The sequence below is a fragment of the Pollicipes pollicipes genome, unplaced genomic scaffold, assembly GCF_011947565.3.
Source record: "Pollicipes pollicipes isolate AB1234 unplaced genomic scaffold, Ppol_2.1 Scaffold_3087;HRSCAF=3621_pilon_pilon_pilon, whole genome shotgun sequence".
Lineage (NCBI taxonomy): Eukaryota > Metazoa > Arthropoda > Thecostraca > Pollicipedomorpha > Pollicipedidae > Pollicipes > Pollicipes pollicipes.
The window spans coordinates 14,443,513-14,456,967 of NW_023596225.1; the positions used below are offsets into that span (position 1 = coordinate 14,443,513).

The following is a 13,455-nucleotide window of genomic DNA, read 5'->3' on the forward strand; positions in this document are numbered from 1 at the left end:
AAGCCATTCGGACCACCGAAGCACGCTCTGGTCACAGGTCAGACAAGAAGGGGTGAACACCAGAGTGGTGCGAAACACGGGTATAAGCCATTCGGACCACCGAAGCACGGTCTGGTCACAGGTCATTACAGTGAACACCAGAGTGGTGCGAAACACGGGTATAAGCCATTCGGGCCATCGAAGCACGGTCTGGTCACAGGTCAGGTAAAAAGGGGTGAACACCAGAGTGGTGCGGAACACGGGTATAAGCCATTCGGACCATCGAAGCACGTTCTGGTCACAGGTCATAGCATCGCGTGGCAGGAGGGGGAAATCTTAGACTATCAGGCAAACTGTAGAAAAGGGAGGATTAAGCAGAATATCTTCATTTCTAGTACTAACAGTTCAAAGCCTTTGAATAAAAAACCCGGGGTACTGATAGCGAGCGTAGGGGAGAGTAGGATGAGTTGCATCGTGTCCAAGAAGTATCACGGTGATCTATCCAAATCTATACGACAGATGGCAGTTTTGAGTCAGTCAGCTGACGCAAAGCAACTTTATTTACCTTTCAGTGTACTTCTGGCCACAAACGTGTCCACTTCTTGGGGTGAGCACATGTCTGTTGAATTCATTAAATATCGTGTACTATGGCGATCGATATAAACGTGCGTGTTGACACATTACCTACACAGACCCATAATTTTAACCTCAGCACCCGCAACCGAGGTGACGGTAGTCGTAGACGCAACACTGACTGGTTAATACGGCAACACATTGTTTTTCCAACAAGCAACTCTTATTTTCAGTAAGACCCAGTATTTCGAATATGTATATATATATATATATATATATATATATATATATACATATATATATATATATATACATACATACACACACACACATATATATATATATATATATATATATATATATATCCTTCGATATCGTTGTCACTAATCCCGGTTTCCAGGGATCAATCGACGTGGACGAGTGTACTAATTCGATGAACGACGAATGCAATTCCGAGGCACAAAAAACAAGAAACATCAAATTCGCGTTGCCCATTGCAAATGTTCTGCTGATCTTTTTGGCTTAACCACAATTAAACGTTATGCTTTCTGGCTGGTTATGATGCGCTGACTGGCGCTGATTCAGAAGTTGGCTCAACGACGCTTACCAAATGTATCAATCACTAGCTTTGCAAAGCTGTTTCGAACACTTGGTAGGCCAGCCTCATGTGTTAGAAGGGACCTTTCATCTAGGAGGCCCTAACTCTGCAAGAGGAGATCCCATGCACGCATCAGACGGCTACGGTGCAGGATCAGGATGACCTGTCTTGGGATAAGCCTTGGCCAGATTTCGAGGCCCCATTCGTGAATTACAAGCATCCTGTTCTGGATTAGGACGTCCCCTATGCATCAGAAGGTCTTTTCCGGAACAGGAGGCCTTTTGCTGGACAATTAGAAGGCCCCATTCTGGCTTTTACTCGGATATGATACATGCGACCATCTGATATGCGCATATCTCGGTTCCCCTCCGCTTGAATAAGACATTGCCTGGGAGGTCCCTTCTGTAAAGAGGCCTATTTCGTCCAGGAGACCCCTGGAAAATCCCGCCCCTTCGAGTCACAGTCTGTGGCGCTGCGCCTGCCTGCGGGTGCGCCGTCAGCAAGACACGGTGGTGCATTGGTAGCAAGATGGATTAGCCTGTACCAGTTGGTTCCAGTTTGACGGGTACCGCTTGGATCTAATGGGACTGGAATAGTTGGTTTCAGCCGATCGACGACCACTTGATACGGATTGGAGTGCGACCATTTCACTCAAATTGGAGTGTGACCAATCGGTTCCAACTGGCTGACCAATTGAGACCACTTGGCACCGGTCGGTGGCGACCAGTTGTCGAGCGCACAAAATTCCAACTGGCGGGCCTATCGGTACCATCTGATGGTGACCAATGGCGTCCAATTGGGCTGCAACCAACTGTCTACCAACTGTCTACAACTGGTACCATTGGCTGAGGGCCAAATGCTTTTTTCAGGGGGTTAGGACCAGGATCCAGTCAGGTCTTTAACGTCAATGATGAAAACATATTCGGAGGGGTTTTCAGCGGAGAGAAAAGCTCAGATCACTTGACCGTGTATTCAGCGTATAAGGCAAAATAATGACAATAAAGTGAGACTCGCGCGGTCACATGAACTTCAAAATAATAGAAGCCTGTAGATATTTCTAGCACGATATCACGACAAACCATCAATTCACAAAGCAACCATAAAATAAGACCATTAAATAATGCAAAGAACGTCCAAATTCACCGGACATCACTGAATGCGACAATGAGATGCATGATGACGTAGACTATATCACAAGATGGTGGGCAGCCGGTGGCACGGGTTTTGATTTCTGCACGTGACCCTGACCGAGTCAGCGCCCCCACTGCACAACGCCAGCGACCACCCCGGAGTGCTCACGGGGGACTGAACGATCACCGGTGTGACGACGTACCCTCGGCAAGCCACCGAAAGCGAAGAAAACCGACCCTTCCAGATGCACCGAAAAGCACGCATGAGACTGCACGACCTACTAGTAGTGCCGACCTCTACTAAGTTCTGAATAATGAGAAGTCTTGGCCACAGATCACGCCGTAACGTGTTTTTGTACGTACAGTCACATGGGCCGACCGAGCCGGGCACCAGATCGCGCCGGGTAAATGCAACCACAGCACAGCAGCCAGCGATCCTGACCCTCGAGAATCGCCGCGGCCCCGAGCCGGTCAGCAAGAGGCGCGAGGAATCTCAACACAGCAGCCAGCGATCCTGACCCTCGAGAATCGCCGCGGCCCTGAGCCGGTCAGCAAGAGGCGCGAGCAATCTCAACACAGCAGCCAGCGATCTTGACCCTCGAGAATCGCCGCGGCCCTGAGCCGGTCAGCAAGAGGCGCGAGCAATCTCAACACAGCAGCCAGCGATCCTGACCCTCGAGAATCGCCGCGGCCCTGAGCCGGTCAGCAAGAGGCGCGAGCAATCTCAACACAGCAGCCTGCGATTCTGACCCTCGAGAATCGCCGCGGATCTAAGCCCATCAGCCAGAGGCGCCAGGAATCTCAACACAGCAGCCAGCGATCCAAACCCTCGAGAATCGCCGCGGCCCTGAGCCGGTCAGCAAGAGGCGCGAGCAATCTCAACACAGCAGCCTGCGATCCTGACCCTCGAGAATCGCCGCGGCCCTGAGCCGGTCAGCAAGAGGCGCAAGCAATCTCAACACAGCAGCCAGCGATCCTGACCCTCGAGAATCGCCGCGGCCCTGAGCCGGTCAGCAAGAGGCGCGAGCAATCTCAGCACAGCAGCCAGCGATCCTGACCCTCGAGAATCGCCGCGGATCTAAGCCCGTCAGCCAGAGGCGCGAGCAATCTCCTCAACACGGCAGCCAGCGATCCTGACCCCGACAATCGCCGCGGATCTAAGCCCGTCAGCCAGAGGCGCGAGCAATCTCAGCGCGCATGAGACGGTTTGGCTACTCCAGAATCATGGTAACTGTTCACAGGGATGGTGCTGGGCGAAGGCAAAACCACGCGCGTTACGTTATGCCACACCCAGACAGGCGTGACAGTGGATCTGCGTGACGCAATTGCCTCTGTGACGGTACACTGCCTGGACGAACTGAAGGCTAGCCAACGCTAGCACAAAGAGATGACGAATTGCCAAATACCGAGGAAGATCAATGCTGATGACACGAAGCGTCAAACAACACACCGCGGAAAACCAACAAACCAATGCGTCGTTACAAGGACACTTATAGACACGCAAATTTTTCAAAGGAAAACGCTGGTTGCTAAAAACCGCAAACGATTCAAAAACAACAAACCGGGTACATCTTTCAAAGTTAAGCATAACTTCGCGCGCCCACTGAACACCCCATTCACGCACAAGTCGGTGGGGCACAAAAGCTGACAACATCTCCCGACATAAAGACTGGCGCGGCCGCCAGGATGCAGCCTACCAAACCATGTGGTCGGGCAGCAAAGACGAGGTTCGGACACTATATAGGGTACCAATTTCACGTTCCGCACGGTGTGAGTGTGTAAGAGATGACTACACGTAGATTCATAACATCAATGGTCAAGAGCTGACACAGACAGGCAGATAATCGCCACTGATCATGATCACCAGCAGAGGATCGCCAACAGATCACTGCGGCCGGGCGCTGGCCTTGCCCGAGACACGGACGAGTGGTCGTCGTTTGCGCGGACGATGCCAGTCTGTAACCTCACGAATGCTGAACATCGGAACGTGCCATGCTGGGCACACGATCCTTCCCCATGAAGAACGCCCACGAAACCCCGAGATCAGGCCCCGTACCCCGCAGAGCGGCTCACCGAGCCCTCCCTCTCCCCCCCCCCCCCCCCGCTGCAGCCGAATCAAAAGGCCCGAGGCGGCAAGCGGCAGCTGCTGCATCGTAGGGAGGAAGAGGGATGGCTTGGAAAGGGACATTCCCGCTCGCTGGGTTATTTTTTGGACAAAAGTGAAGATCTCAAGCCCGTACATAACAAATCCATGAAACACAGAGCGCTTCAAGAAACGTTCACGTATTGATGTTCCAGTCTCCATTGAAGATGTTATGTATACCAGGAAGCAACACTGATTCTTCATTGTCACTGACTGACGTTAGAACAATTCGATGACAGCCAATCCACCGCCTACCATTATCGTCCGTGTCTGGGTGTGCGTGTGAGTGTCAGTTTGTGCGTACATGCGTGAATGGGCGGGTGTAAAAGTGCGCAAATGCTTTTCAGAGGCTCTATGCTTCATGGATTTTACGTATCCCGATCTGAAGTCTTCACTGCTGTTCATAAAATAAACCAGAGCAAGATTACTCCACCGCTGGTGATCTTCCAAATGAGAATTCCTTTTAAACCGCCCTAATAGGCAGATGTCACGTAAACTCCGCCATACCAATACAATGTTTGCAACAGCTTACGAAAGCTGAACACAGCACCCTGGTTGAGATACCTGCAATTCACCTTATGTACAAAGAGTCAGTTAGTACCAGTTTCCCTGACCAATGTTCTTCCCTACATGGTGATTTCCCAGGCAAGATCGTGGATGGGCATTCCCTTGAAAGCCTTCCTTGTTGCGAGGGGCGAGTGGCCGCTGTCTAGAAGCCCTCTCCACTCCCTGGTGGTCTCCTCTGTCGGAGTTCGGCCGCGGCGCTGCCTTTGCGCTCAGCGGCGGCGCTCTCTCCCGTCTCCCGGATGTCGCCCTCGTCACCGCGCGGACGCCGGTCATCACCAGTTGCTGCGACAGGGCCATCGGCGGCAGCGGCCGACTCAGCCTCCCGCCCACCCTGGCGCTCTCCCGCCGCCGGATCCCCGTCAGGGACGCTCTCCATTCCGGTGGGCACAGCACCAGCGGCGGCCCAGGGGCACCGGGGCGCCCCCTGTGCCTGCGACGCGCCCTGGCCTGCCTCCGCACCGCTGGTGTCGCCCGCCGCCTGCGGCGTGCGGGAGCCGTCCTCCGGCGCGGTACTGGCCTCCGCCGGCGGCGGCTCGGCGCCCTGGCCCACGAGCTCCGCCTGACACAGCGGGCACTTGGTCTGCACGTACAGCCACTTGCGCAGGCAGGCGGCATGGAAGAGGTGGCGGCACGGCAGCTGGCGCGCCTCGCTCATGGCGCAGTAGCAGATGGCGCAGACGTCACCGTAACGTGCCAGCTGGTCGGGCGCCGCCTCGGGCAGAGCGCGCGCTGTGCGGGCGGCGGCGCGGCGCAGCATTAGCTGCGAGCAGCCGTCGCGCAGCCGCCGCCACACGATGAAGTAGCAGTGCGCGAGCAGGACAGCCACGTTGGCCCAAGACCAGCGGCCGTGCATCGACTCCCACACGCCGGTGGCGACGACGAGCAGCACGACGAGCAGCTGCACCACGCCGGCCGTGGCGCGCGTGCAGTACACCACATCGTCCAGATGGCGCCACGGCTCGCTCCGCTGCGCGTCGTACAGGAGGACGGCGTACACGGTGAGCAGGCCGAGCGCCTGCACGGCCAGCGTCAGCGCCGACGACGACACGAGCAGGATCCAGAAGTCGCGCTCAAACAGCCGGCAGAGCAGCACCGTCAGGTAGACGGGCAACGCGGCCAGCAGCAAGCAGACGAGGACGACCCGCAGGTGCCGGCTAGGCCGCCGGCAGCCGGAGGCGCTGAGCGCCAGCACGGCCGCCTCGGCCACGTCGTACACCGCGTGGGCCGTCGACGTCGCGGCCACGAACAGCGCCACCGACATGACGGCCAGTCGCGCCCGCACGGTCAGGTGGATGAGGTCCACGTGCAGCGCCAGCACCAACACCGTGGCCGCATCCATCCAGCCGCTGTGCGCGGCGGTGCGCACGCGCAGCAGCGCGCGTAGCAGGCGCACGGTGGCCCACGAGCCGTACGCCACGGCCACGCAGAAGCTGGCCAGGCTGATGGGCGAGGCGGTGGTGCTGGCGACGGCCGAGAGCAGGACGATGTACCACTCACGGCGTGCGATCGGATGGCTGCGCGGCACGTACACGTAGTGGTGGAACTGCGTCAGCACAAGGCACAGCCAGTAGGCGAGCTGCAGTCGCGGCACGAACAGCGTCCACAGCAACTGGCGCGCCATGCCCGCCGCGTCGTACACCTGCGTGGCGTGGAAGTAGTACTTCAGGTAGAGCTGCTGGTAGTACTCGATGCAGGCCGGCACGCAGCCGAGCAGCCAGGTGAGGCAGCTGAGGATGGTGACGGCGCTGGCGCAGTTGTGCAGCGTCACCAGGTCGGCGCCGGACGCCATGTCGGCCATCAGCGCCACGACGGGCGCCGCGTGCGCCAGCAGCGAGACGCGTCGGAGCGTGTCCTCCACCTCGAGCAGCACGGTGACGCAGACGGCGGCCGCCAGGTGGACGGCAATGGCAGCCAACTGGCGGCGCAGGAACTCCACCTGCGGTCGGCGGTCCTCGCCGTCGGCCGCGTCGCCCCAGATCCGCCACACGGGCACCAGCTGGAAGAAGCCGGCCAGACCGGGCCCGGCCGGCTGCGCCGCCTCGCTCGTCACGTGGTAGTAGGAGAACTGGTTGGCGAGCACGAGCACAGCGGCGCTGATGTAGTGCATGTAGAGCCGCACCACGTACTCGAGCGGCAGCAGCAGCACGGCGAACGCCTGCAGCACCACTGCCAGCCACAGGACGGAGGCGGTGGTCACGGGCCGAGCTCAAGTCGGGGCCACCCCTGAGACTGCCTCCGGCCACAGGGCGGAGGCGGTGGTCACGGGCCGAGCTCACGTCGGGGCCACCCCTGACACTACCTCCGGTCACAGGGCGGAGGCGGTGGTCACGGGCTGTGCTGAGGTCGGGGCCACCCCTGACACTACCTCCGGTCACAGGGCGGGGGCGGTCGTCACGGGCTGCGCTGAGGTCGGGGCCACCCCTGACACTACCTCCGGTCACAGGGCGGAGGCGGTGGTCACGGGCCGAGCTCAGGTCAGGGCCACCCCTGACACTACCTCCGGTCACAGGGCAGGGGCGGTCGTCACGGGCCGAGCTCAGGTCGGGGCCGCCCCTGAGACCTATACCGGCCACAGGGCGGGAGCGGTCGTCACGGGCTGCGCTGAGGTCAGGGCCACCCCTGACGCTACCTCCGGTCACAGGGCGGAGGCGGTGGTCACGGGCTGCGCTGAGGTCGGGGCCACCCCTGACACTACCTCCGGTCACAGGGCGGAGGCGGTGGTCACGGGCCGAGCTCAGGTCGGGGCCACCCCTGACACTACCTCCGGTCACAGGGCGGGGGCGGTCGTCACGGGCTGCGCTGAGGTCGGGGTCACCCCTGAGAGCCAGCCATACTGAACACCAGTCTCGCACAGGCAACCGGAGTCTTACACAGAACAACCCTTCAGGCCCCATGACAAATCAACACAACCGAGCACGAGTTTCATTCTCTGATCACCAACAGCTCAGCAAACAGGCATGCCAAAGGCCAGCAGGAGACAAATGCGAATTCCGCATTTGGCCGCTCAGGGGTCGTCCGCATTAGGCTAGTGATGTTTTGCTCCCCAACCGTGCACTAACTGTAATAAGGGCTAACTGCGGGCTGCCACGACCAGCCCACACACGACACCCTTGTGTCGACCAGCCCACACAGGACGCCCTTGTATCGACCAGCCCACACAGGACGCCCTTGTATCGACCAGCCCACACAGGACGCCCTTGTATCGACTAGCCCACACAGGACGCCCTTGTATCGACCAGCCCGCACAGGACGCCCTTGTATCGACTAGACCACACAGGACGCCCTTGTATCGGCTAGCCCACACAGGACGCCCTTGTATCGACCAGCCCGCACAGGACGCCCTTGTATCGACTAGACCACACAGGACGCCCTTGTATCGACCAGCCCGCACAGGACGCCCTTGTATCGACTAGACCACACAGGACGCCCTTGTATCGGCTAGCCCACACAGGACGCCCTTGTGTCGGATGGAACGAGGCATCCATGAATCATGAATCAGCACTGAGAGGTTATCACGCCACCGGGAATCCAACTCGAGCCCTCCCCACGGTATCCCGTGATGCCACCCTGTCTGGCCCCTATGCACACCAACATGAAGCTCAGGTGGGTGCCATAGCACAACCTGGAGGTGAGCACATGCAGTGGTGGCTGATGGAATGGCCCCTATGTGAGCCGACAACATGAAGCTCACATGGGTGCCATAGTACAGCCTGGCGGTGAACACATGCAGTGGCGGCTGATGGAAGCCTGTTGGCGCAAGGCTCGGCCACATTTTGCCCTTTGACTAATGCAAAGGTCCCATAGCATCCCCTTGCAGGCAGCCAATGCTGGCCAATATGGAACACAACTGACAAAGGCTAATCAAGTGCTGTTCTGGTGAGCTGGCATCCTCACAATGCCACTGAGCTACTGATGCCTCCATGCTCCTAAACCAATACATGAATTGCAATAAAGAAGCAGAAACAAAGCTCTTGCCTTGCATTCAGCGACCATAGCATACTTACAAAGCACAGTAAAAACAACTGGCAATATTGTAATACACAAGAGCAATGTCATGCAGGAAAAGATGCAAACATGATGCAAAGTCAAGCAGACAACTCACATGATATGGCAATGATGGTGTTGAAGATACCATAGTTGTCCTGATTGTCAGCACCCCACAGAAGTGTGCGGTCCAGCTCAAACTGCCAGCAGTAGTCAAGCAGCACCAGGCTGGGCACTCGCAGGATGATGTCGACAGCCGGCTCAAAGCACCGGTCTGTCACCGACAACACCGACTGGCCCATGCTGCCAGCCTTGTTCAGCACTGACCACATGATGCTGGACACTAGGCCTGGGGAGAGGAGTAATCTGGTCAGTTCATCTGCTGTGCACATGAACATAAACATCACCAAGTATGATTTCTGATGCAAATCTCTGGTACACCAGTGACATCCAAGCAACAAGTTCAGAGCATCCAAGCTGTATATCTAAGAACACTAAAGTTGGTGTGCAGTCATCAATGATGTTAGTGCACTGAGAGGAGTGAGTCATTGTTTCAAGGATTCATAATGTTACTTGGGTAATTTCAAGTCAACATATCACAAAATATTTTTTCAAGTTATGGTGAACAAATTGGCAGCAATTTGGCCTCACGTGCATTCAACACAAATGCACTCAAAGTCAAACAAACAGATATTGTGTAAGCTTTTGGTGAGTTGAATCTTTTGCACACTGGTCATTTGAATTTGTAAGCCAGCCTGCATAAAATCCCTCCACTGTGGTAGGTGCCTACCCAAAATTGGCACACTGAGCCTTGAGCTTGCTGAATTCAGGCAATTACCCTGAAGGCTTAGATTACTTTCATATTGACATAAATTTCTAACATTTCACAGCTTCTTTTGCTTGCAAATTCATTCATACACCAATGAGTTCCTGGAACATTGGTTCTCTGTGCCATGAAATTGGTAGCTAGTGTGCACTGAGTTCAAGGCATTTAGATTTAGGGTGTGTATACTGTACTTTTTTGTAACAATGACCCTACCATGCAAGATGTGTGCTGTGCAATGTGTAACTTTGGCAGTCAGGTTTGTAGGTATGTGTGTATGGCAAATGATACTAACACAGGAGACAAGACTGACAATAAAACAACTTCCTATTTATAATAATGCAATTTTGTCTCAAAACTCCATTAGACTATCTTTAGGCATGATTACCATGGAAACCATGGGGAAAGAAGGCAGAGACCACTGTGCCAAACACCTCCAACTGATATAAATTGAGTTACAGCACATGGTCACCCCTGAACCTACTTTTTACACAACCCTACCTAAGCGGCCTGTCTTTCATAGAGCATGCAACACTGACGAAACCCAGAAAGCTGCCGGATTGCATCATCTTACCTTCAAGATACAGCGTGCAAGAAGTACCCGAAACAACGCCGGGACGCCGGGAACATCCAAAACACCATGGCTACGACCTGACAATCGCGACAGATTATCTATGCTATTGCAATAAATCATGTAACACTAAAAGTAGCAGCTCGGCACCGAACCACTAACCAACCTAACTCGCGAACCGCGCGGAGCCGACCCGCTCGTTTTCAAGGGCTTCGCTGTTTACAAGGCGCCGCGCACTATCTCGCACGGATTCTCACACAGCCGCTGCGCCACATCTGACACCCAGACGCGTCAACGGCGCGCCGTCCAGCTGTCCGTATATACACAAAATTGGTCGCCGTCTGTCATAATTTGACCCGGTACGAAATCGGTGCTACGCATTTCACACCTCCCACCCCCTGCACCCTCCAAGTGGCGCCGGGCGAGAACGTCATGCTCCCTGTTACGCTGTTGACATTTCTTTCTAGATTTCAGCATTTGTAACACCGCAGCGTTACATCGCATTGTACAAAACTCACACGCTTCCCTCGCCACGTTTCTGTTAGGCTTTCAGAGCCCTCCCACCTCCGGGCGTGGCCTATTTATGGACGGCCCATACAATGCTTCGTAACTGATGGTCATAAAGTCACAATCAGTACCTCGAATTCATTACCGCTTTTCGTTCCTACAAAGGCAGGCTGCCGCAACGTCAACGCATCTATATCCCTTCTGTTTTTAAGAGGAATAAGGCTCTTACTGCATAATATCTACATTAATAATGTTCCTCGCAAATGCGCTACACAACTCGCAAATGCTTTAACAACAAACAACAACGTATACCACAATCTCGTTTCGAGGCCCTGCATCCGAGTCACCGTGCCGATATGTGTGCCACCTGGACAGCGGGCACAGGCGCCACCTCAAAGGCCGATCATTCACAGGTTCGTTTATTAGCCCCGACTGACGGCGTTCACATCAGCACTCGCGCTCATTCACCGCAGCCACGCGCGCCCAAAAGCCTGGCAGTTCCGCGCCGCGGCAGGTCCGGCCAGACGGCCATAGAAAAGAAGCAACAATCCAGATCACACGCATGCCGATTGGACGTTGGAGGGCAGGGGACGGGCGACCAGGACCCGTCCGACCGGCAGTCCGCTCCGACCATCGCCACATCCCCGGTGTAGACACACAGCCCCCCACCCGGGTCGTCTCCCTACCGATTCATCACACGTGACCGACAACGCTGCCGATGCCGCCCCAACGAATACGCGTATTAATAGTCGACAGCATTTTGTGCCCGGACCTGAAATGCATGTTATTATTCAGCCAGGCCGGACCTCCCTCGATGCCACCATCTTACCAGATCGCTGTTTAAGCCCCCAGACACCCCGGCCAGGGACAGCCCGCACGTGGTCCCTTCCCAGCGCCCCCCCCCCCCCCCCCCTCCGGCGGACAGACGGGCGCCGGCCGGTGCAGACGGGTCTAGGTCAGGCCCGCGATTGGGACCGGCTGTCTCAGCCGCAGGTGGCAGCACTGTCGCGGCGCGGTCAGTGGGGAGCGCGCCATCCACGCGGCGGCACGCCTCACTATTTACAGACATCGAAGAGCCTCACGCACACCAGCCTCTCACGCGCTCACGCGCTCGTCACGTCGTCTCGCACGCGGTCACGCCTACGGGGTCGCCGGATACAGCGGCGCACACGATTGGTTGAGCACGTTAGTGACAAAAATGCGGATAAATCTCCGATACTCTACGGGTATATATAAAGTTACCTGCAAAGAGCACGACGCCGACCGACATGAAATTTATTTCACTCTGTCGGAAATCGATAACAAAACCGGTCCAAAAACCTATAGTAACGTAAACTTAACGAGCTACGCATTAGTCAAACATGGGTGGCTTACCTCTCACGGCTAGAATACTAGATTCAACACAGATCATCGGTAAGGTAGAGTCCAACAACCGCCTGTTTGGGGGACCAGCTATCCGGCGTCTACGTGGTTTGGCTTTGTAAGACCATTATCGTCTCATGTAAGTTTCAGTCTCATGTAAGCCTGTCTTTTGGTATTAGCAGCGGTGGACAAAACCCACGAATGGGAAAAAGCTTCGGTTCGAAACGATTAAAACTGACGATTGAAAACAGGCGGACCACAACAAATTTTGTGAGCTTACAGCCAGGAAGGGCCCAGGGAAGCGCTTATTGCTGAACACTATGCACAGCGGCGACCAACTCCCGGCGTCTGTTGCGCTTCCGCTCCACACCGGGCAACTGGTTCCAAAAGTTAGAGGCTGCGCGTCCGTCTACCGGTCTGCAGGATCCGTGTGGCACACTAGCGCCCTCCACACGGGAGCGGCGGCGAGTTGAGGCACTGCTGGCACGGGCTGAGGTCGCCTAGATGGGGCGCGTGAAGTTGGCCGGGAACAGGCCCTTCTGGCCCGACGTCTCCTTCACGCCCATCAGCCATCCCTCCTCCTGCAGGCGGAGACCACCAGCTTCACGTCAGCCCCACACCCATCGGACGAAATTCCCGACGCCCGACGCACAGCTGCTCTTAAAGTATTCGCGTCGATTCAGTGAAACACAAAAACCTCAGCGCCGCCGCCAAAAGTAGTAAATGGTACCTGGCAGTAGCGCCTCGAAGGTCTGACATACAAGTCACACCTGGCCCGCCCGCGTGCGGCTTAGAAGAGCCGCCGCCGCTCGGCCCAGCCCGGCTACACAGTGCGGGCTCGCCGAGACCCCGGCACCGGAGCGGCGCCGTCATCGCAATAACTCCCCTCCCTCATAAACGCCACAAGTCGCACACACCGGCCACACCTGCAGGCGGGCGGAAAGCTGGGTTCCCGCTCGCCGTCACAGCCGCCCACCCCGACCCCGCCGCCGCGCCCGTGCGTGCTGCACACCGTCCACACGCCGGCGCACATCAGCTGGCGCGCTGACGCACGCAACGCCCCTCACGAACCTGTTCCTCGGCGTCCTCGTACTCCACCACCTGGATGATCTCGGCCACCTCGAAGCTGAGCTCGTCCGCGTCCTCAGCCTGGTACTTGTAGGCGGCCTTGACGCGGTACAGCACGCCCGGCGGCAGGTTCTCTGTGGTGGCCCCTGG

General features: G+C 56.5%; 2 protein-coding genes across 6 annotated transcripts in view; both read right to left on the reverse strand.

Moving 5' to 3' along the window:
- Positions 1-5,132: 5,132 nt before the first annotated feature.
- On the reverse strand, positions 5,133-10,570 carry LOC119089776 (RING finger protein 145). Its single transcript, XM_037212590.1, has 4 exons — positions 10,372-10,570; positions 9,093-9,323; positions 5,541-7,156; positions 5,133-5,237 (listed from the first exon to the last, which is right to left on the reverse strand). Exons 2-4 carry the CDS (start codon positions 9,304-9,306, stop codon positions 5,133-5,135), a joined length of 1,935 nt encoding a protein of 644 aa, XP_037068485.1. The 5' UTR covers positions 9,307-9,323; positions 10,372-10,570.
- A 718-nt stretch (positions 10,571-11,288) lies between these two features.
- Amph (amphiphysin) overlaps positions 11,289-13,455 on the reverse strand; it is a 61,380-nt gene continuing 59,213 nt past the window's right edge. For all 5 annotated transcript variants that reach the window (XM_037213497.1, XM_037213495.1, XM_037213496.1 and 2 more), the window contains 2 exons: positions 13,309-13,451; positions 11,289-12,818 (listed from right to left, as the gene is read on the reverse strand). In XM_037213497.1, the coding sequence (XP_037069392.1) occupies positions 12,738-12,818; positions 13,309-13,451 (224 nt within the window). In that variant the 3' untranslated portion in view covers positions 11,289-12,737. The remainder of the gene's footprint in view (positions 12,819-13,308; positions 13,452-13,455) is intronic.

Bases quoted from the DNA above. Each gene is read 5' to 3' on its own strand.
- LOC119089776 (XM_037212590.1), bottom strand. From the start codon at position 9,306: ATGTGGTCAGTGCTGAACAAGGCTGGCAGCATGGGCCAGTCGGTGTTG. The intron at 7,157-9,092 runs GTGAGTTGTCTG...TGTGGCTGGCAG, and splicing joins CACCATCATTGCCATATCAT to TGGTGCTGCAGGCGTTCGCC. The intron at 5,238-5,540 runs GTGGGCCAGGGC...CGCGGTGACGAG, and splicing joins CGCTGTGTCAGGCGGAGCTC to GGCGACATCCGGGAGACGGG.